We start from the raw sequence: 24334 nt of genomic DNA on the forward strand, positions 1-24334 counted from the left end.
GCTCTCCAAGAAGGATAAGGACCCAGTGGTTCCCGCACCAACGCTCCCTGTCAGCTCAGCCTCTGAGGACGAGGTCGAGCTCTTTGTGTCCCCTGATGACCTTGATCTCGCCGTCTCCTCAGAAACGATGGCCGTAGTGACGTCCGTCGCTCAGTCGGTGGCAGCATGTGACCCTGCCAAGTAATTTGCCTTTTCAGTGCCTGAATGCCCCTACCGGACACGCTTTGTACAATCCTCCAGTGGAATTGTGGCGGTTATTTTAGCCATCTCCCTGAGCTACGGCAGCTTCTAAGCCTGACACCTGCTTTCTGCATTGCCCTCCAGGAAACCTGGTTCCCGGCAATGCGGACCCCTGTCCTTCGTGGATACAGGGGCTATTACTGCAACCGTAGCACTTACAATTGTGTGTCAGGTGGAGCCTGCGTGTATGTCCTTACCTCTGTATATAGTGCTCCTGTGCCCCTTCAAACATCATTGGAAGCTGTGGCTGTCCGTGTAAGGACTACCCAGGACATAACCATCTGCAGTGTCTATCTCCCTCCAGGTGGTACAGTCTCCCTGACCGAATTGGCTGCACTTGTTGCCCAACTCCCCACGCCTTTTCTTCTCCTGGGGGATTTTAACGCCCACAATCCCCTGTGGGGTGGAACGAAGGTTACTGGCCCAGGCAGGGAAGTCGAGAATCTCATCTCCCAACTCGACCTGTGCCTCTTAAACACTGGCGCTGCCACACATTTCAGTGTGGGGCATGGCACGTTCTCGGCCATAGATCTGTCGTTGTGCAGCCCAGGGCTTGTACCATCGGTCCACTGGAGAGTCCACGAGGACTTGTGTGGTAGTGACCATTTTCTGATCTTCCTTTCACTACCACAGCGTCGCTCCCTTGCGCGCTCGCCTAGATGGGCATTTAGCAAGGCAAACTGGGACACGTTCTCCTCTGCTGCCACTGTTGACTCTCTCCCCCATGGTACCATCGATGTGGCGGTTGAGACACTGACTGCAGCGATTGTTTCCGCTGCGGAACGTACCATGCCTCGTTCGTTAGGGTGCCCCCGGCGAAAGTCGGTGCCTTGGTGGTCTGCAGAGGTCGCTGACGCCATTAAAGAATGGGCTCTTCAGCGACATAAGCGGCACCCGTCTTTGGAGAACCTCATTTTATTCAAACGTCTCCATGCTCAGGTACGGAGGCTTAACAAACGGCGGAAACAGGAGTGTTGGGAGAGGTACGTTTCCAACATTGGTTCCCGTACTTCCCCCTCCCAGGTGTGGCTGAAGATTCGGCGCATCTTTGGATTGCAGTACTCTACAGGTGTCCCAGGGCTTACCATCAACGGGGCAGTATCCACCGATGCCGATGCAATCGCCGAGCATTTCGCACAGCACTATGTTCGGGCCTCTGCGTCGGGGAATTACCTGCCTGCGTTTCGCGCACTCAAACGCCGGGAGGAAGGCAAACGGCTTTCTTTCGCTTCTCGCCACCCTGAGGCGTACAACGCCCCGTTTAGTTTGTGGGAACTCCAGAGCGCCCTGGCACAGTTCCCCGATACAGCCTCTGGGCCAGATGGCGTCCACAATCAGATGCTCAAACACCTGTCCCCGGACTGTCAGCGATGTGTTCTTGCCATCTTCAACCGCCTATGGGGTGATGGTGTCTTTCCGTCGCAGTGGCGAGAAAGTACCATCATTCTGGTGCTGAAGCCTGGTAAGGACCCGCTTACTGTGGATAGTTATCGGTCCATCAGCTTAACAAATACTCTGTGCAAGCTGCTGGAACGCATGGTGAGTCGACGGCTGTGTTGGCTGCTCGAGTCTCGGGGTCTTCTGGGTCCATGCCAGAGCGGCTTCCGTCGGGGCCGTTCCACCGCCGATACTTTGGTCTTCCTTGAGTCTGCAATCCGCACTCCTTTTTCCAGGCGCTAACACCTCGTCTCCGTCTTTTTCGACCTCTCCAGAGCATATGACACGACGTGGCGGCACCATATTCTCGCCACGTTGCACGGGTGGGGTCTCCGGGGCTCTCTCCCCATTTTTATTCAGAATTTTTTTATCTGTTCGGACATTCCGCGTTTTAATTGGCACATCCCATAGTTCACTTCATATCCAGGAGAACGGCGTTCCACAGGGCTCTGTATTGAGCGTGCCCCTTTTCCTTGTGGCCATTAATGGCCTTGCAGCAGCAGTAGGGTCGTCTGTCTCACCCACGTTATATGCTGACGATTTCTGTATCTTTTTCAGCTCCTCCACCATTGGTGTTGCAGAACATCGGTTGCAGGGAGCCATACGCAAGGCGCAGGCGTGGGCCCTAGCCCATGGGTTTCAGTTTTCTCCTGCGAAGACTTGTGTTATGCACTTTTGTCGGCGTCGCACTGTCCATCCCCACCCTGAGCTCTATCTTCAGGATGCTAAGCTCAGGGTTGTTGACACTTACCGTTTTCTGGGATTGCTGTTCGATGCCCGGCTTACTTGGCTTCCACATATTCGTGAGCTCAAGCGTCAGTGCTGGCAGCATCTGAATGCCCTCCGCTGCCTCAGCAACACCACTTGGGGTGCAGACCGTAACACGCTGCTGCAGCTCTACAAAGCCCTTGTGCTGTCCCGACTGGATTATGGGAGTGTGGCGTATGGCTCAGCGTCGCCCTCAGCGTTGCAACTGCTGGACCCCGTTCACCACTGTGGGGTTCGACAGGCGACAGGAGCATTCCACACCAGTCCTGTTAATAGCCTACTTGCTGAGGCTGGGGTTCCTCCGCTCCACATTTGGCGTCAACAACTCTTAGCCAACTATGCTGCCCACGTCCGTTGTTCTCCCCGTCACCCTAACTACCGTCTCCTTTTCGCCGATGCGGCAGTCCATCTTCCACGCCGGCGGCCGCGATCAGGCCACGCAATTGGGATCCGTGTTCGGTCACTCCTTAGTGAACTCGAGTCTTTGCCTCTTCCATCTGCTTTTCAGGTCCGCCCACATACACCACCTTGGTGTATCCGTCGGCCGCAGCTTCAGCTGGACCTCTCCCAATGGCAAAAGAATTCAGTTCCTCCTGCAGTCTTGCGCCGCCAATTTCTTGCTCTCCTCGACGCATCCTGTGACTCGGAGGTTATCTATACCGATGGCTCGATGGTTGATGGCCGTGTGGGGTACGCTTACGCTCATGCGGACTATGTCGACCAGCGCTCCTTGCCGGACGGCTGCAGTGTTTACACCGCAGAGCTAACAGCTATTTTTCGTGCCCTTGAGCGTGTTCGTACCAGCACTGGCGAGTCTTTTGTCATTTGCAGTGACTCTCTCAGTAGTCTCCAGGCTCTTGACCAGTGCTACCCACGCCATCCCATTGTTGTTGCCATCCAGGAGTCCGTTCATGCTCTTGAACAACGTGGCCGTTCAGTGGTGTTCATATGGACCCCGGGACACGTTGGGATAGCGGGCAACGAACACGCCGACAAGTTAGCTAAAGAAGCCACCCGCAAACTGCCGTTGGAGATCGGCCTCCCGGCAACTGATCTCCGATCGGCGTTACGCCGTCGGGTCTTTGGGATGTGGGCAGACGAATGGCGCACCCTGTCTGTACCCAACAAGCTGCGGCGTGTAAAGGAGGCCACGACCGTGTGGGGTTCCTCCATGCGGGCCTCTCGCAGGGATTCTGTGGTTCTCTGTAGGCTCCGCATTGGTCACTCTTGGCTGACGCATGGTCATCTGCTGTGTCGAGAGGACCCCCCTCATTGTCGCTGTGGTGCGATTATGACGGTGGCCCATATATTGTTGGACTGTCCTCTTTTAACCGCCCTCAGGCGAGCTTTTAATCTCCAGGGTGCTTTATCATCTCTTTTAGGTGACAACGTCTCTATGGCAGATCGGGTTTTAAGTTTTATTCGCGCAAGCGGCTTTTATAGGTCCATTTAAGTTTGTTTTTTTAACATCACCCTCTTTTGAGCTCTCTCTTTTAATTAGTTTTGTGTTGTGATTCGACTCCGCCCTAGACTTTTAGGCTGGAGGTTTTAACGTGTTGCAGAGTGGCTGGCTCATCCTATTATTTTCGTGATCAGCCAGCCACAGTCCTCTGCTGTGCAGTTTTAATTCCTTCTGCCTTTGTTCTCTATGTTGTTTTTGTTGCTGTGCTCTGTTTTCCGTGTTGTTTTACAATGGACTATGGGGCTTTTCTTCCCCCGGAATTTTTCTTTTAGTGCTTCGCCTGCCTGGTGGATAGTTTCACTCTGCTCTGTGTTTTTATGAAACAAGGGACCGATGACCTTTGTAGTTTGGTCCCTTTAATCTTTGACCCAACCAACCAACCAACTACTACTACTACTACTACTACTACTACTACTATTCAGCCACATGCTTGAGATACAGGAGCATATGAATGAAATGTGGAACTATTTCCTAACAAAAGTTTTTGCTTGTAGTAGGCCTAATATGCATTTGATATTGGTACTTCATGAATTCTATTTCAAAAACCATTTATAATGGATCAAATCAGATTATATTCTGTTGCATTATTTATGTAAATGAGATAGATAGAAATGACCAATTGTGCCACAACAGTTTTGCTTATTTGGCATGCGTTATAATTTCTGCGATATTAGAAAGGTCTATTTTGTTTAATCTAATAGACAGTGACAAAATAGACATAATGAAATCAATAAACCACACTGGTCTTGGGTACTACCCGTATTAACAGCTTTTTCAGTATTAGACGACAACATGTTGATTTTTCGTCTCCACTGTTTTTGTGTTTCCTATATTTAATTTTATGTCACACGAAAGAGAAAGTTATTAGCTAATAGGCAATAAAGAGTGCAAATTTTCTGAAGATTTCTTATTCTCCTGGTCACAAATAATCCCATCCAGTATAGGATGTCAAACCGGCCAACTGGGAGCAGGAGAGGTACCACAGGAGATTTTAATTTCCGCTGTCCTAAATATAGGTTTGATGGCTTCCATTAGAAAATGTACATGTTTGAATTCCACAGAGCAAAATACAGTGATGTGAGATAGAAGAAGAAGAAGAAGAAGAAGAATTGTTGACAGACATGGCACTGCACTTTGGCAGACTTATGACCAAATAACGTTTTACAGTTCCTCACATATATAGGTTTTGTATGTCAAACATCTTCAGAAAGATGTGTGGATTTTGAAAAATCGATTTTTTAAGTTTTTTCATCCTATCTGAAATGCTCGAGGGGGAGAGGGGGCGCCACTATTATGTTTTTGCCTCAGTTCAGAAATATCATAGATCGGGGACTGGCAATAGCTAAAAACTTTTTGTTGTCAAGTACAGGTTGTGGTGACACCGCCAGACACCACACTTGCTAGGTGGTAGCCTTTAAATCGGCCGCGGTCCATTAGTATACACCGGACCCGTGTGTCGGCACTGTCAGTGATAACAGACCGAGCACCACCACACGGCAGGTCTAGAGAGACATACTAGCACTCGCCCCAGTTGTACAGCCGACTTTGGAAGGAACAGTTCACTGACAAATACGCTCTCATTTGCCGAGACGATAGTTAGCATAGCCTTCAGCTACATTTGCTACGACCTAGCAAGGCGCCGTATTCAATTGATATTGAGATTCTATTAATGTATCATCAAGAGCGATGTTCTACAAATGTGGATTAAAGTTAAGTATTCCAGAAGCTACGTACTTTTCTTTATAGCATTCATTACGTATCCTGTTTCAGACCTCACGCCAGCCTGCGTGAGTTTAAGCGTGTGCCTTTCGGCTTCCTCTCATTGTGTCTAGGCTGTCTTGTCTAGACACAACACAGGTAATTAGGATACCAGTTACATAAGCAATTGCCCTTCCATCATTGGATTCTTCATTCTCAAAAGTTTAATAAACCCATCAGCTGTGTAAATGGCCCCAACTAGTAGTTATTTTTTTAATAATAGCTATGTGTTGCTGCTGCATTTATTTAAGATAACTTGGTATTTTGACAGTCTGAATTTTCATAGCTGTTCGTACTTGATGATTTAGACAACATAGAGGGAAAACATACTCCCAAGGTACACACACCAGTCTGAGAAAATGTCTAACCATGTGTCTGCTGACATATGCCCTATCTACAGTTCCCATAACCTCAATCGGAACTTCAACCAAAACACTATCATTAATATGACCAGGTTAAATGAAGTACACAGTGGTTTGACAACGTTCACTTTACTGTACTTTAACCATAAGCAAGATTGTCTGTATGAGCCGAATTGCATTTGGTATGCAACTGCACTCATGCTCTACAACTTTTTGAAAAATGTTTTATAATGACACCGCCTGATACTCAAAATTATTTTATTCAAAATGACACCAGCTGTGGAAGCCTATGAGCTTATACCTATGAACTTATATTTTTGAATTGAGTTTGTCATTTCTGATGCATTCCTTATGGTCATCCATAATTTAAAATCAGTCTCTGACTATCTGAAAAGTTCAGTTCCACAAATTAATCTCTTTTATTCCCTAAGACATATTGCAGGCACACTCACAATCTTCTCTTTAAGTAGGCACATCAGGTGGGACTGACTCAGATGCCAAAGCAAATGACAGGTGCCAAGCAGCACCCTTCTAGTGCATTGGGGCTTCCCAGGCAGCGATGCTAACTCATTGGAGAAAAGACTGTCTGGGACGAGATTGATATCTGTACCTTTATTCTCCTCACTTAGTGGTTCAAAATTGCAAGAACTAAGGATTTTCAGAAATATCGTAAAAGCTCCCCAGCTGGAAACAAGGAGAAGAAAGAACAAAATTACCCAAATGTAATGGCAATATCATAGAGATAGAAATATAATCATCATAGTGATGGCTCCCTCATTTTCACATCAGTTGTCTGGATTTAAATATCTTAAAAGAGCACACACATCACATTCATCAATCCCTACCAATTCGGATTTCTTAAGAAGTTTGTTTTGGATGACACAAACTGTTTAAGAAATACAGTGTATTTAATTTCAATCCAATTTTCAATTGAATATTGTTTTCAAAGCAGCAAGAAAACACACATATCAACATTTGAAAATGGACATCATTGAAATTAGCAATTCTTACAAAAGGATCATATTTACAGTGAAATATTTATAATTTATGCAAAGGCATTAGTCTGTTGGTTTTTAAGCATAATACCTCTGTACATTTTCTACATGTCCACAGCCGTACTGCCTACCACTCTGACACTCTTCAAGCTCCAAGCTCCAATTTATTCAGATGGCTTCTGATCTATGATTTTGTATTGTCCTTTTTAGGCATGATGGAACTTCATCTCATGTTCATCATTTTAAGATTGGATATGTGTTGGTACCAACACTAGCTCACCAATCTTGTACGTTATCAAATGTATTGAATTACTGTACTTTCTCTTGTGTGTCTTCGCCCTTCAGATAAGGTTCTATTCTGCTTTTCCGATTTTTATTGTCCCATGTATAACTCTCCTGTGGCATATTTCTCAGTGTATCCCCGATTAGGCTCTCTGGCACCTGGTTAATCAAAATTTTTACAGGTGCATATCCCATGTAGTAGAGAGGAATATTGTTGATGATTTCTTCAAATGCACAAATCTATTGTGCACATCAAATGTGCCTGTTGTGACAGTACACCCAGCATAACTTTTTTTTTTCCTCACTTATTTGGTGAGGTTAGAGGCCAGCCGGTATCTTGAAATACGCCAGCTTCACATAAAGTTGACTAATGATGCATTTGGACATGCACCTTGTTAAAATAATTCTTGTAGAGCTTTTCTGCCATTTTGCTTCTGGCAGCTTTTCATTGTGCATATAACTGTGTTTCTATCTACATTTACATCTGTATTGATATTCCACAGTTCACCTTATGTCGCATGGTGGAGGGTACCTCCTACCACTACTAGCCTTTCCTGTTCCACTTGCAAACAGAACGAGGAAAAAGCGACTGTCTATATGTCTTTGTATGAGCCCTGATTTCTTATATCTTATATTAGCGGCCTTTATGTGTAATGTATATTGAAGGCAGCAGAGTTGCGCGGAGTGGCCGCATGGTTAGGGGCGCCATGTCTGACTGCGCGGCCTCTCCTGCTGGAGGTTCGAGTCCTCCCTTGGGTATGGGTTTGTTTGTTGTTCTTAGCATAGATTAGTTTAAGTAGTGTGTAAGTCTAGGGACCGAAGACCTCAGCAGTTTTTTTTTTTTTTTTTTTTTTTAAGGCATCAGAACCTTTCTTTAGCGAGATTCAAATGCCAGTTTCCTAAGTTTTCTAAGTAGTATTCCATGAAAAGGATGTCGCCTTCCCTCCAGGGATTCCCATTTCATTTCCTGATGCATTTCCGTAACACTTGCATGTTGTTCGAACCTACCAGTAATAAATCTAGCAGCCCACCTCTGAATTGCTTTGACGTCTTCCTTTAATTTGACCTGTTACAGATTCCAAACACTAGAGCAATACTCAAGAATAGGTCACACTAGTTAAGTGGCCTCCTTTATGGATGAACCATGCTTTCCTGGAATTCTCCAAATAAACCGAAGTTGACCATTCACCTTTCCTACCACAATCCTCATATGCTGGTTCCATATATGGCTTTGCAGCATTACGCCCAGATATTTAAACTTCTTGAATGTGTCAAGCAGGACACTACTAATGCTGTATCCGAAGATTATGTGTTTGTTTTTCGTATTCATCTGCATTAACTTACATATTTCCACATTTAGAGCTAGCAGCATTTCATCACACCAACTAAAAATTTTGCCTAAGTATTTACGTATCGTACTAGTCACTCAACTTTGACACCTTATGTACACTACAGCATCATCCACAAAAAAACCACAATTGGTGCCCACCTGTCCAACAAAACATTTATGTATATAGAGAATAATTGCGTTACTATCACACATCCATGGGGCATTCCTGATGATACCCTTGTCTCTACTGGAGACTCATTGTCGAGGACAACATACTGGGTTCTATAACTTGAGAATTCAAGTGACTGACGTATCTGTTGACCTGCCTCATATGTTCTTTAACAGTCTGCAGTGTTGCACTGCGTGAAACGCTTTCCAGACATTTAAAAATATGGAATCTACCTGTTGCCCTTCATCCATTGTTCACAGTATATCATGTTAGAAAAGGGCAAGCTAAGTTTCACACGATTGATGCTTTCTAAAACCACGCTAATTTGTGGACATAAGCTTCTTAGTCTCAAGAAAGTTTTTTATATTAAAACAGAGCGTATGTTCAAGGATTATGTAGTGAACATGTTAGGGCTATTGATCTGTAATTTTGTTGGTCCGTTATTTTACCCTAATTATACACAGGAGTCACTGTGCTTTTTCACCAGTGGCTTGGAACTTTGTGTTGGGTGAGAGATTTGCGATAAATGCAAGATAAGTAAATGGCCAATGATGTAGAGTACACTTCAAAAACTGAATTGGAATTCGTTCAGGACCTTGTGATTTAGTTGTTTTTAAATCTTTCTGTTCTCCACACCAGGGATGCTTATTACTATGTCATCCATATGGGAGTCTGTTTGATAGTCAAATGATAGTATGTTTGTATAATTCTCCTGTGTGAATGATTTCTTGAATGTGAAATTTAATACTTCGGTTTTTGTTTTGCTATCTTCAACTGCCACACCAGACTGGTCAACAAGTGACTGAGTGGGTGCTTTAGACCAACTTCGTCATTGTACATAAGACCATAATTTTCTCAGGATCTCTATCAGATATTTTCTAAGGTATGATGGTGGTAGTAGTTGTATGCTTCATGCATAGATCTTTTCACGCATGTATCTCTACTAACCACTCCTTGTCATCACTTGCAGCTTCTTCTTCATCAGCAATTTTCAAGTCTTGTTAAAACATGGTGGGTCTTTTCCATCCTTAACCCACTTACTAAGCATGATTTATAATCTGCTTAAACTTTCCATAATTCCTCTACATCCTTCTTACTGGAACTAAGTGATGTCAGTTCACTGTGTGAATGAGTGTCTAATGACTGCTTATCTGCTCTTTCTAGCAGAAATACTCTCCTAGCCTTCTTAACTCATTTATTAAATTTCATAATCATAGTTGCCATAAAGACACCATGATTTCTAATACTCATTTCTATACTGATGTTGGTAAGGTCTGGCCTATTTGTAGCTACCACATCTAAGATATTTCCTTTCATGTGGGCTGCCAAACTGGCTGCTCAAGACATGTTTTCAGAAAACATGTTCAAAACTAATTTGCATGTTTGTCTGTACCCTCTGCAATGGATCCATGAATATCCCAGTCTATACTCAGTAGAATAAAGTTGATTCCAACTACTATGCTTGATCTGGGTATTTACACGTTACTGACCATAGATATTCTTTGAATTCCTCAAGAAATGTCACTGCAGTATATGGTGGCCGGTAAAAATAGCCAACAAGTAACTTTGTTTCATGTAAACCTGTTACATGCTGTCAGATAACTTCACTCTCACACTTAACTTCAAGCTCAATATTTTTGTCAACTGCAATGAACACTCCCCCTCCTATGCCCTCTAATCTGTTTTTTCACTATACGTTCCATGACTCGCTAAATATCTCAGAGCTTTCCGCTTCAGATGTTGGCCAGCTCTCGGCCCTGAGAATAATCTGAATGTGAGAACTTTCCTGGAGGGCAATAAAGTTGGGAACTTTATCATGAATACCCTGACAATTTACTGATAAAATTTTGAGTGTCAAAGTGTTTTTACGCTTGATGGGGTCTGACTTATCTTGCTGCATATTGACTGGTGAGTGTTCATCAAAGTACCTAGCACAAAAAACTCTAGTGCAAGTATCAGCTTCCTTTGTGTAGTGGATCGTGACCCAAGAAGGGGAGTCCTACAAATCCCTAACCAATATGCAAGTCTGTAAATCTGCAACCAAGACTCACAATTGACAAATCCTTTGCTTGAGATCCTTCACTCAGCTCCAAACCAAAGGACCCTGACCAACTCTGGGAACAATGCTGCAAACTGTGAGCTCTGCTTGCACTCCATGTTTGAGGCCAGTTAAACCCTGCGGCAGACATACTGAGTGCACATTGGCTATCCTTCTAGCCCTGAATGTTATCTGCCTAAGGGGCTCCATAATGCACGTAATGTTGGAGCTCCAGATAATTAGTAACCCCCCTCATGTGCCTGCTTGGACCTTGCTGAAGGAGCAGCCGCATGTCCATTCACAGGGTGAATCGACAAGCACAGATGACCAGTATTCACATTGGCCCTCCACCTCAAGCAACATGAATGCGTTACCACCTGCCACTCACTGTGCTGTGAGAGTGGATCCACCATGTCAGGTATACTAGGAGGTGCCTCTGTATCAGAGCCTGTGGGTGAAACAAGTGACACCTGAAGAGTTGCACATGATGCGCCAGATTCTCTGCCACTGCTGCACCCTGAGGCAACAGCCTGAAGATGGCTAACCATAGCCAAACACACATTCAGCTGTTGGCGAAGTGCAGCCAGCTCCTCCTGTACCCGCGCACAGCAGGCACACATCCTACCCATCCTAACAAGACTAACTGAAGAAGTAAACTATAAAAGCAGACAGAATCCTAGATATAGAACTTGCTACCCTCCTGATTTGTCACCAATTAACGCTGATGCCTCAACAAGCTATGTAGCTGGTTGTTCATAAGAAATGAAAACTGTGCTATAGAATGCTAGAATTTACATTTAAAAATGCAAGTGTTCACCTCTTAAGCAGAAAAGCACACACTAGATTTTAGAAATATACTATGAAGAAAAGATGGGAAAATGTGAACAGTTAACTTGCCTCTCTGTAGATGTGTATCAGCAGACAGCTGGAGCCTCACTCACAGCTGGAGTAACAGGAGGGTTCTTTAACCTTCTCTATGCTATTCCTTTGTGCATGACCCCTTTTGTCAGATAAATTTTATAATCTTGTATGTCTCAAAATGTGGTTAGATTTACTAGACCTAATGGTTGGCTTGAAAGAGCATTTGGCACTACTGTTGCATGCCCAATACATACTGTATGTCAAAATCAGATTCTTGAAGTTCAAGCTTTCTCTTGGTAATCAGCCATGGTGTAGCTTTCTTGTCAACATAAAGGATAGAACTTTGAATTTAGTACAGTGTGGTAATGGCTAAACTTTGAAAACCTAAAACTGTGGCCAAAATGTTCTTTTGTGGTACACAGTACCTCTGTTCATATTTGGTTAATACAATGCTACCAAAAGACACCGTTTTCTATCACTTCTCCATTCTCCAGTTCCTTGTATACAATTGAACATCCAGTCCATAGTTCAGTGCATCACATCCTAGGTAGGAGGTATCTGTTATATCGGGGTATGATAATATTGGTGCTTCACACAATTTCTTTTATTTTCTCGAAATCTTCAGTGTATTTTGCCATCCAAGACTCTGAGCAATTTTTTAACAGTCTGTAGTGCCTCACTACTGTCCTATTCTTCAGTGTGGTGAAATCTTGTACAGTCCACAGCTTTGCCGAAATTCAGTTAAGTTTTGCACCTGTAAGTGCACATTTTTCAAATAACTCTTCAAATGTTCTCATTGCTCCTTCCACAACCCACTAGCTATCAAGATATCGTCCAAATATACCATAATCTTCTTTACTAATTTATCACCTAACACTTGGTCCAGATTCCGAATGAATGATGACATGTACATGTGTAATCCAAAAGGTCACATTCTGCATTGATAATGTTGTATATCATATAAAAATGTGATGTATGGTCTTGATTCTGGATCTAGTAAGATTTGATGGAATCCTGACATCAAATAAAGACTGGCAAGGACTTAAGCTGCTCTAAATTTTTGTATGTTCTCCTCCATATTTGCTAGTGATGTCTTTCTGGCCTGAATACTTTGACAGTTGTTAGTGTCCAGAACAGGCCTCACATCACCATTCTTCTTCGTCACGACAACCAACGGCTGGTATATTGACTATGAGCTCTTTCTATTATGCCTGATGCAAGCATTTTCAGTAATTCCTTTCTACGGGTCTTTTCCTTGCCTGAAGTATTTGATATTTTTGATACGGTTCATGAGGTTTTATCTCTGTCATGTATGGTGAGCCCTTCATTCCTCCTGGTTTCTTCTGTATTTTGCCACCGATTTGGTCTGCTCTTCAGCCTTTTCACATTCTAAAGCTGCAGTCCCATAAATTTTTCACTTTTTTCTTGCTATGACAGTTCATCTTTCTCTTCCTCGCTAATCAGGGTTACCCTGCCTTGTTTAACATCCACCAAAATTTCGTCTTCTGCTTCATGTTCATGAGATATTTGTGATAAACATGGTATCTTGTCTCCTGTCATTCCCTCAAAAAGTTTCAGCCTTTTCTCTTCCTCTTCTTCATAGAACATTATTTCACCCCCCCCCCCCCTCCATAAATTATTTCACTGTTGTGCATGGTCAACCAACCAAACTCTACAATGAGTTCCTCTAGTAAATTATGCTTGACTGTGGCATCCATGTGATACACTTCCTCTCCTAACTCAATATCCATCAGTACTTGGCAGTTAATTTTTTTTCATGTTCACCCACAGTGCCTTTTTGTTTTCAATCCGTTAACCAGCAGATGCAGCATGTTAACTTCCAACTTCAGTAATTCATTGTAGACGTTACTTGCAATCACACATAAGTGGCTTTCTGAATCAGTGACCTTGTTTTCCGCCTCCATATTTTTTAACACACAGTAGGTAATATTAGTGCCTTGTCATTCAATACAATATTTCCTCTTTCAGATCTTTGTGTTCATCACTTAATTTGTCCATCTTTTTAACATATAAGGGACGATCAAATGGTTTCTGTTCGAAAACCTACAGTCCAGAATTCGTCTTCCAATTGAGCAGAATTGCCATGAGCATTGAGCCAACATCCTGCCGATACACCAGATGAAGGTATCCATTGGGTAGTACACTGTGTTTTGTTGCAAGAACTAGTCCATAACTGCCTGCTGCACAACCTTATCTGACAGGTATCATTGACACTTCGAGGCCTTTTTTAAGGGACCAGAAGTTTGATAATCACATGAAAAGAAGTCAGGATTATAGGGCAGGTGCTTGAGTGTCTCCCCTTTAGTTGGCGCAACTTCTGCCTTTGCATTATCATGAAGAAGCTGCAGCACCTCTTGTCACAGTTTTCCTGGACATTTCGCCTTAATTGTATGGCATCATTTTCCAGCATTGTGCAGTACCTTTCCCTAATGATGGAAAAACCAGGTTCCTTGAAATCAATGAGCAATGTGTCCAGGTATTCAGAGAACAGGGGCGAGCATAACCTTTCCAGCAGACAGCTGACTCATGAACTTCTTGGTACAAGGGGACGGTGGGTGACACCACTGCATCCTTGATGCTTTTGACTCCAGTTCCCATTGTAGTACCGGCTTTCATCCCATGCAACGATGTGCTGAAGATGCGTGTTACCATCAACATTGGAATGCATCAGGCACATCAAGCAAACAGCCATTCAGTTTGCTGGTTGTTTGACATCCAGTGCCCATGATATCCACTGGCTGCAAACCTTATGATGATCTAACTCATGCCAGAAAATTTGTTAGTCAGTACTAAAGTTGGTGGTAAGATGCTGTGCTAGTGCATGAATCGTTATGTGCTGATCCACCCTAACAGCATCAACAACTTCCCTCTTGTTGTCTGTAATGGATGAGGCTGGCCTCTCAAATTGGCCAGCATCTTCGTGTCGAACCCTGACCAGCACAGAACTTGGCTTACAATTTTCCAACAGTGTTTTTCGACAGAAATGCTGCCTGATACACATTCTTCATTCTCCAGTTGATGGCAACCATTGTTTGTCCTTTAGCAGCCAAGAAAACGACGAGAGCTTGTTGGTCCTGTTTGGATACATTTGGTAAAAACTTTGCCATGGTTCACATTTACATATTTACCACGCACATCGGAAAGAGACAAAGGCCACACTAATCTGTTACCTATGTGTCACTGCTCATATATACGCTGCAGCAATGCCCTCAATCACTAACTTTTTGATCGCCCTCCCATATCTGTTTTATCATGGGCCATGTCCTTTGTCCTGTCTGCCTATTGCTTGTTCTTTGTGGTATGTGAAGCTGTAACTGCTATGTCCTCAGCCTCTCCTTCCTCATACTTCATTCCTTCTTTATGGTTCCACGCATATTTCTGGCTGTGGTCCCACTCTACTGAAGTTTTCTCTGTACATTTCCAGCAGTCTTTCCTCACATTCTAACTATACAAATCCGTTATCATTCCTTTTAGGTGGCTGTGTACTTTGTGTGACAGTCTTTGTACTACCTAGCAACTATATTTTTTTCATCGGGCGTTGAGATATTGATTTCTTTCCAGTTCTTTTTCTGAGAACTCACTTTATGTCCCATTCAACCTTTGTTGTACTTGCTCTTGTATCAGTGCTTGTTCTCGAACTAAGCATGCTTTAAATGTTCATTCTCCAAACATGTACACCAGTTATAAGCTTCACCACTGGATACAATTTCCTTTTAAGTGGACTGTATTGAATTCTCACAACTGTGTGTAAATTGCACTTGGGGACCACTTTTAGCTACTACTGTTGTCACACCATTCCTTGAGAGCTTACTTCACTGCATAGTTTGCTACATACTGCCAGCTCGACCTGTTGTACTATTGAATGGTGGGCTCCATGTGGTTCCCAAGTTGTGCAGCGACCGTAAACCATAAAATTGCCAAATATGCAGCAACCAGTCGCAAAATCATGTTTCATTTATTCACTTTTGCAAATCGATTTCAACTGATTAACAGCTATCATCGGTGCTACAAGTACAAGAGTAAAAATAATTAATATCAGTGACCAAATGAATAAATGTACATAAAGCAACGTAAACCAATTAAACGTATATATACGCTTTAAACCATTTAAAATGAACATAAAAATTTACCTTTCAACCAGTATGTGCCCTGAGTAGTAATACTGTCTTGAGCAGAGGTCAAACATTAAGTGATACATCGAGAATTGACTATGATAACGAGAAACCATAAGGGGGCGCTGCAAAGCAAACCCGCCCTCCATGCGAAAATATGCAGCTAAAATAAGAATGAGAAGAAGAAGAAAGTGGTATGACATACAAACTGAGGTAAAATATAATACTAAAATATTTATGTGAAACGGATATATTGACAAAGATTTTGTCAACCACATAGTACAGTTATTTAGGCCAGAAAGCGATTGTACAAATTAGTAGAAAGGAACAAACATAGATGAGAAGCACACTGTCGAAAATTTTTTTTATTTTTTTAATTATTTATCATATTCTTATCGAAGAGCAAAAGTTAATCAAAATGCCAAAACGTAAAACGGTGTTGGCATTCATCTAGCGTACAGTTAACAACATTCAGGAAGATCAGACTTTTTTTCCCACTTTTCTGAATGCACATGTAATGTAAACTAAGTTGAGATAAGAAAATTACAGACACAAACGAAACAAACGTATTAACGAAACAAGGTCAAATGCAAAAACAAAGTGCTAGCACACTTCATACATGGGAAAATTAACACTAGCTCGATAGAATGAATTCATACTCCCAAGGTACACATTCCGTTTGAGAAAGTTGTTCTACCTGCTGACACATACTCAATGTACAATTCCCATAATCTTAATAAAAACTCCCACCAAAATACTATCATTAATATGGCCAGGTTAAGTGAAGTTCACATCGATTTTAAAACACTTAGTTTATTGTACTCTAATGACAAGCAGGATTATCCCTACAAGACTAATCTTACTCACTGTTCAATCACATTCATGCACAAAAACTTTTTAAATCGAGTTTGGCATTGCTGCTGAATTCCTAATGGCTCTGTTTTTTAAAATCATTCTCTACTGTCTAAATAAGTTCAGTTCCGCTGCTTAATGTCTTTTTATTACTGATCACATACTGTGTGCACACCCAGGATTCTCTCTTTGAGAAGGCTCAGATGGAACTGACTGATGTATGTACCAAAGGAAATGACAAGCAATAAGCAGCAATCTTCCAGTACAGTAAGACTTCTCCAGCAGCAATTCGAATTCATTGGATCAAAGATACATAAGGGTAGGTCTGATCCGTCTGGGAAAGGTTTGAAGTATATACCCCTACAAAGCTGACTGACTAGAGATCTTTGTGCTTTATGTGAGAAAGCAATATTGCTTTTTCTTCTCTGAGACCAGGGAAGAATTATACATTACTGTGATATGACCCTTACTATATGCAAGCAAAGTTACAGAAACGTTTGTTCAGCATGTTGCTTACCTGTACTATAAAATCCAAGACACTCTTTACTGATTCGCTACCTAGGTTCAAAAGGTATTGCTTCTCCCTGACTGCTGGAATATATTGACTTTCCCGATGTCAGTAATACTGTGTTGCACTGTACATGTAATTGTGACTGTGTTACTCTTACTCGTTGTGTGTAGAGGACTCTTGAGTCAGCACCTGCAAACGCAGATTGTGAAAGTATGAGGTCTTTTGGGATTGTGAAAGCACGAGGTCTTTTGAGTCACCTTTAACATGAGTTCACTAGGCATATACTCTGCATATCCTGGTCTACCTGAAAGCAGCTGTATAAGGAATGTATTTACATTTATTGTACCTGATGGGTACCCAAAATACAGCAGTTATGGGGATACAGCAGTCTGCATTAACTTAGTGTCTGGGGTTTCAGATATAAGACATTACGATTTCTTAAAGAACAATTTGTTATGTATGGCTCAGTGGCACAGTGTGTAACTTTACCAAACGGTGAATGCTATTAACTAATATGGTGACTAACTGCAAATGTTTTGATTAATCCCATAGAATATAAATTGGACAAGGAATTTAGATTAAGTTCTTCAAAACTGACTAGTTATTAGAGGCATGTGGATGATGTGCACTGCTAAGTAAACAAACCCCCACAAAAGGGGGAAATTTTTTATTTACCCAGAAACTGCCAAATCGGTTCAATCAATGTACATTTATTTCTGGGTTGCCTTATTGTCATATAAACTGGGAAAAGGAGTGTAAAGTAAAAACCCTTGAAATAAACCCTATGTTTTAGTGCCAATTGGGGATCATGATGCATGAAACTCTGATTTTACTTTTTCTTTTATTTCTTGCTCCAGCAAAGCATTCAGTATGGAGTCCCACACTGCAAACAGAGCATTGCTACCTTGCATTTTACTTGCAAATTCCACATTTTCGTTCTATCCCCAATGCCATGCATTCAGTCACGACCAGTTCTAGAAGTCCAGAGTTCAACTGGAACACATGAAGGGGATGTCTTTGGGTATGATGAAAACCTACATTTTTTTGGACCAGAAGTGTTTTATGCCGTTCACACCATTGTTCTGAATTGGAGCAGTGTAATATTTTCATCCTTGAGGCAATAGATGATGGGAACAGTAGGTGTCCTGCTATTGATTGACTCTCACTGTTTCCCCATGAATGAATTGTTTTAGATAGTGGTGTCTGTAATATTGAACCACTTTCTCATAATTCTCAGGCTGCCAGAACAAACTTTAAGTTTCATGAAATTCTTATTCAGTAAGTCCATCAAGTGCCAAATTTTGAAATGTTTATGCCTTTCATCCGCTGGGATTCTTTCCAGATGTTTGTCATTGAAGTAGAGGTAGAGCTTGATGTCCAGACATCTGTAGCACCTCATATACTGTCATACACACTTCATATCAAAGTCCTCATTTTCACTCCAATATCATTGTTCTGAGACAACATGGCATGCATTGAAGAATCCTATACCTAAGAACGTATTTATGTATTCAATGGCCCAATGCTGTGATTATTCTCATTGTATATTAGACACTTTCATAGACAATCAAGTCCATACTTGTCCACCAAAACATTCTTCTAAGTGGTCAACTGTAAACTTTATTTTTAGCGCCTCTCCCAAGTGTCATTTGCACTGTTCAGTTTCTGCTAGATCAGAGCATGTTTTAATGTAAGTTGCATCTGCTGTTGTTCAATTAGATGTGGTACTACCTTTAATTCTCTTCTTGCAGTTGCCTGAAAGTTACTTGTCCTCCCTTTCTTCATTAGTATCATCATCCAGATACCTGGCACATCAGCTGGAAGAGAAGTGTCCTATATATTTTTATATGTACAATCACAGTCAAACATGTGCTCTACGTGATCTGGAGGGAGCTCACTGACATCAGTTTTTTAAATTCATTTCACCCTCATCAGAAGCTGCCTAGAATTTGGAGCCATTTACAGTGTCATCAGTTTCCCTTATAGAAAGTATTTTATAGTGACCCATTGTGCCTGTGGAGCCTAAGTATTGTTTCCGGAAGTGCCTGTCATGAGCCCCAAATGGTGATGGAAATACAGAGATCTCTCATGGGAAATCTACATAAAACTTCAAAATACAAAATCGATAAACATCTCCAGAAACCATTAGAAAACATGCCAGTAGACTGATGTGGAAGTTATTTGATAGTAATATACGTTATGCTCTTTTAAAAATGTTCAACTTGTGTAACTTTGAAAAACTATACTTCTTCACTCAAATAATCCTGCACAGTTCACTCATTTAATAGCAGCTGACTAACAATCAAAGGACCAGCTTGACAACAATGCAAAATAGTAACAGTTGCTGCCAACATAATCACCAATACAAAATTTCCATTACAAAGACATATTCCGAAATGGGGGTCATGACAGTTAATGGGTTAAAGAGTCGGCTATATCTTTTCTTTATTGTAAATGATTGTGTGTGTGTGTGTGTGTGTGTGTGTGTGTGTGTGTGTGTGTGTGTGTGTGTGTGAGAGAGAGAGAGAGAGAGAGAGAGAGAGAGAGAGAGAGAGAGAGAGAGAGAGAGAGAGAGGGGGGGGCGTGTAGTGTGAATGTTGGCGGGGGGCGGGGGGGAGGGGTTGTAAGAGGTAGTGATACTGAGAGAGTGGGGAAGCAGACATTCACAGTGAGTTCAACTTTCTGTGCATCACCATACCAAAACAAAATAATAACCACACTTTCGTCTTCAAGGTCACATCCAAATATGTAGCAACATTGACAAAGATGTACTCACTGTACAGAGACTGGCTACTGAAATTAAATCACAACTACAAAACAAAACAGACCATGAGTCTTAAAAACCCACAATAACAACATACAAATCCCTAAAAAGCCCACAATAACAACATACAAATCGATTTAAAAAAATCCACAATAACAACATATAATACAAGAGAATCAGTCATGGCGGCACGGAAAATATGTTAAATTCTTATGTATACAAGGTAACACATGTTCAGTGACACAAACAAAAGAAGAGCTCTACAGCAGTTACAGAGAATAAAAGGAACAAAACACATACGTATCTCAAAAACCAAAATAGCTGTAGGTAAATGCACTGTCATTCATATTCATTTATAAGTCTGCAAATTTGTGTATGTGTTTTTTTTTTTTTTTACATTTATTAATCTGATATCGTCTCCCATTCATCTACAGCCATTTTTCACTTGTTAGACAACTGTTCCAGCTAGTCGGCAGTGCTGAAACTTGCAGTATTGTTTTACCTTGTTTTACTTAGTGAAGTAAATTTGTCTTTGACAGTTGTACTAATTTTTACCGAAACTGAATGTGTGTTCCAAAATAAAGAAAAAGGCACGTGCAAGGTGTAACATTATTATTATGATAAAATTATTGGTTACCAGTGGTACCCTTCATCTGTTGTGTGTCATGCGAATAAACTATTGTGTACTAATCAGGTCTTAAATGTGTAAAAACATGTAAAAAGTAAGAAAATAATATTATGCAAATTCTTCTTTTTGCATTAAGCCCTTCTAGCAATAACATTCCAATTTCAATTGGCAACCCTTTGTTGTTATTTGTTTTTCGTCCCATATTCCATTATTGTTACAATACGATTTTTTCGATCTTCAGAGCATAAATGTGCCAGTTTTATTTTCCCTCCTGCTTTGGATTTCTTGCGGTTTTAAAAAGGGCATGTTTTTACAATAGTACTACTTCTCTTACTGTATTCCTCTAAGTCCTATTTAGCCTCTTCAATCCTTTGTTAATTTCTTTTCCCTAAGATGTGCTTGGTGATACAATTCCATTCATTCCGTAAATATGTAGAAAAAATAGCAATCTGCTTGTCATTATTGTTTCTGATATGTTTTCCATGTCCTGATAAATTAGGACATTCAAAAATTTTCCCTTTTTTTCTGACGACTTCATATTTTCTGTATAATCCTGCTTTCTTGCATTTCTAGTTTATCAAGTTTAAAAATTGAGTACTAGGTATTCGATAGCAGACAGGCATTCTTTAGGTCTTGGTACTGTGTTTCAGGCTTTTAAGATGTTTTAGGCAAGTCCTTTTTGTTGCAGGTATTTTTAGTGATACAATACAATTTTTCAATATTGTGCATAGTGTCCTGTAAAGCAGATTTTTCTGAACTTTTCTTGGAATTGACTCCTCCAAATATTTTAATTTTGTTATAGTTTAATTTCTCCACTATGAATTGTTAAATATTTTGGAGTACTTTTTATATTTTTCAAGTATTTTTTTTCTCTTATCTGCAGATAGTCAACATGTTGTGTTGGCTACCTTCTATGTGACTGACTTGCACTGCTTTATCTGTCAGGGCTTCATAAAGTGTGGCAAAAGCATCCACAAATGCTAGGCAATTTATTACAACCACTTTGTTCTTTCTCACTAGCACATGTGGCAACATTTTATATTGTTTCACATTTTCATTGCACCTTCTTACAGCTTTTTCCGTGACACATTTGAAAGGAAGTGAAGATAAACCATCACCTCACCTGACACCTTTGGTAATTTGAAAAGGTTGAGATAACACACCCACAAATTTTTCTTTTGAGATCTAATTTTTCTGTTAATTGAATCAATATCAAGATCATTTAAACCTCCAATTTTTTTCGAATAATTTAACACGTAACTGATATACACTTTTTTATTTAATTAATTGCTGTGAACAAGTAGCTTGCACAACAGTGCTTTAAAAAATTCTCACACAACTATTTGTAGTGTGCACAAGAAAGGTTTCAAATGAAGTCAGCAAGAAATCAGGTTGGTTAGTATAGAAATTTGTCTGGTTATTTTCCTTATAAAATGGTTTTACTTCAGAAAAATTTTACATTTCTAGTACAATGTCATCATCATTCCATATCACTAACACTTACTGAATATGTAATTTCTCTTGCATATACTTGTCACATATGGCTTAGAGTCCTATATTTGCTGAATACTGAAATGTTATTCCTCTGTGTGTTATAAATCAATATTTTAAAACATTTATCTTCATTCTCAGGTTGACTCAAAATATTGATGAGAGCTGTTGCACATCATTTCAAGAAACTGTTTATCAAGGAATGGTCCATAATGAGCTAAAGATTGAAGAGAAATCAAGACGCTTAACCACGTATGGTTCTAGTTCAGAAGGAATAGCTGTGGAAGAAGATAGGTCAATTGGTGCTCAATTAAATTGTTATTCAAGGGAAAAGGAGGTCTCAAAAAAATTTTGCTGTAGTGTCTGTCTACGCAGCTTTCCTTCAAAATACAGACTCACAATGCACGTTTTCATCCACATTGATTGTGTGCAGTCACCGATATACATTTGTAAGTCGTGTGGTGAGGTTTTTTCCAGTAATGATAGATTGAACAAACATTTGAAAATAAGTGAGGCTGATCAAGTTTTATATGCTGGCAATAGTGAAGTATTTGATTGTGATGATCACTGTGAAAACGATATCTTCTTTGAAAGTGATAAAGAAGTTTCTATCATGGGTCAATTTAAGGAGAAGCAGTCTTCATCCAAAGAGACTTGGAAACCTTCAAAAATGTCTGTAAATCACATAGGTAATGCACATACTATCAAATCAGGTGGATGTGATGACGATGGAACTGTATCTACAACTTGTAATGTCAGTGTGGACTCTGTTTTGCTTAGTAGAGACGCACCCGATAGATGTAATGTTTGTGGTAAATCTTTTGCTCAGTTACGTAACTTGAAGCTCCACACTCGAATACACACTGGTGAGCGACCACACAAATGTAGTATTTGTGACAAATCATTTACGCAGTTGGGTACGCTCAAGGACCATTTATTAACCCACACCGGAAAGAGACCCCACAAATGTAAAGTGTGTGGCAAAACGTTTAAAATGTTTCGTACTTTAAAGATCCATTTTCGAATACACACTGGTGAGAAACCACATGAATGTAATGTATGTGGCAAATCTTTTACTCAGTGGGGTGGTCTCAAGAGTCATTCAGTAACACACACTACTGATCGACCACATAAATGTGATATTTGTGGGAAATCTTTCAGTCGGTTGGGTTCCCTCAAGAAACATGCATTAACACACACTGGCAAAAAAAGAGCGCATAAATGTCAGATATGTGAGAAATCCTTTACTCGATTGAGTATATTGGAGAACCATTTACTAATACATGCTGGCAAGAGACCACATAAATGTGATTTTTGCGGCAAATGTTTTACTTGGTTTGGTACTCTAAGAACGCACTTATTAATACATACTGGGAAGAGAAAACATAAGTGTGACATCTGTGGCAAATTATTTGCCCAGTCGGGTAATCTCAGGTCACATAAATTAATACACACTGGGATGAGACCACACAAATGTAATATTTGTAGTAAATCTTTTACCGAGACGAGTACGCTCAGGAAACACAAATTAATCCACTCTGGAGAGAGACCTCACAAATGTGATGTCTGTGGAAAATCGTTTACCCTGTCATATTCTCTCAAAGATCATATACTAATACATACAGGAGAGAGACCACACAAATGTCATATTTGTAACAAATCTTTTATTCAGTTGGGTGCTCTCAAGTCTCACGTATTAATACACACTGGGAAGAGGCTTCAGAGATGTGATGTGTGTGGCAGATCTTTTACCGACTTGGGTATCTTCAAGAAACACGCTTTAATGCATGCTAGAAAATCACCCCACAAGTGAAATATCTCTGGTTAATTCATTACGTTCGTATGTTCTCAGGTGCCATTGTGTATTACTCACTGAAAAGGTAGTGCAGTAATGTGTCTGTGTGAAATCTCTAGCCATGTTATCTACAAGAGGCAAGGAGAAATGAACTATATCAAGTACTGCACTAATGTGGTACTTTGGCAACAAATTTTCTCTTGTTGTTGCTCTCAAGTGTTATACAATAATCCATTTTACAAGAACATTGTGCATATGTGATGCTTGGGGAGAATCGTGTATGTGTGCTAGTCTTCTGAAGGGTCATTCATCATTGTTTATAGAGCAGAAGAGACAGAACATTTCAAAATATGATGTATGCCTTTCTGAACTTTGACATTTCCAAAAGCTGTTGGAGGTGTGTGTGTGTGTGTGTGTGTGTGTGTGTGTGTGTGTGTGTGTGTTGGAGGTGGTGGTGT

General features: G+C 41.0%; 1 protein-coding gene across 1 annotated transcript; it reads left to right on the forward strand.

The window, feature by feature from the left end:
• Positions 1-22694: 22694 nt before the first annotated feature.
• Positions 22695-23965, forward strand: LOC124720226 (zinc finger protein 415-like). The gene is made up of 2 exons (XM_047245547.1): positions 22695-23313; positions 23934-23965. The coding sequence occupies exons 1-2, from the start codon at positions 22695-22697 to the stop codon at positions 23963-23965; spliced, it is 651 nt and encodes a 216-aa protein (XP_047101503.1).
• Positions 23966-24334: the final 369 nt, after the last annotated feature.

The sequence above is a fragment of the Schistocerca piceifrons genome, chromosome 11, assembly GCF_021461385.2.
Source record: "Schistocerca piceifrons isolate TAMUIC-IGC-003096 chromosome 11, iqSchPice1.1, whole genome shotgun sequence".
Taxonomy (NCBI): domain Eukaryota; kingdom Metazoa; phylum Arthropoda; class Insecta; order Orthoptera; family Acrididae; genus Schistocerca; species Schistocerca piceifrons.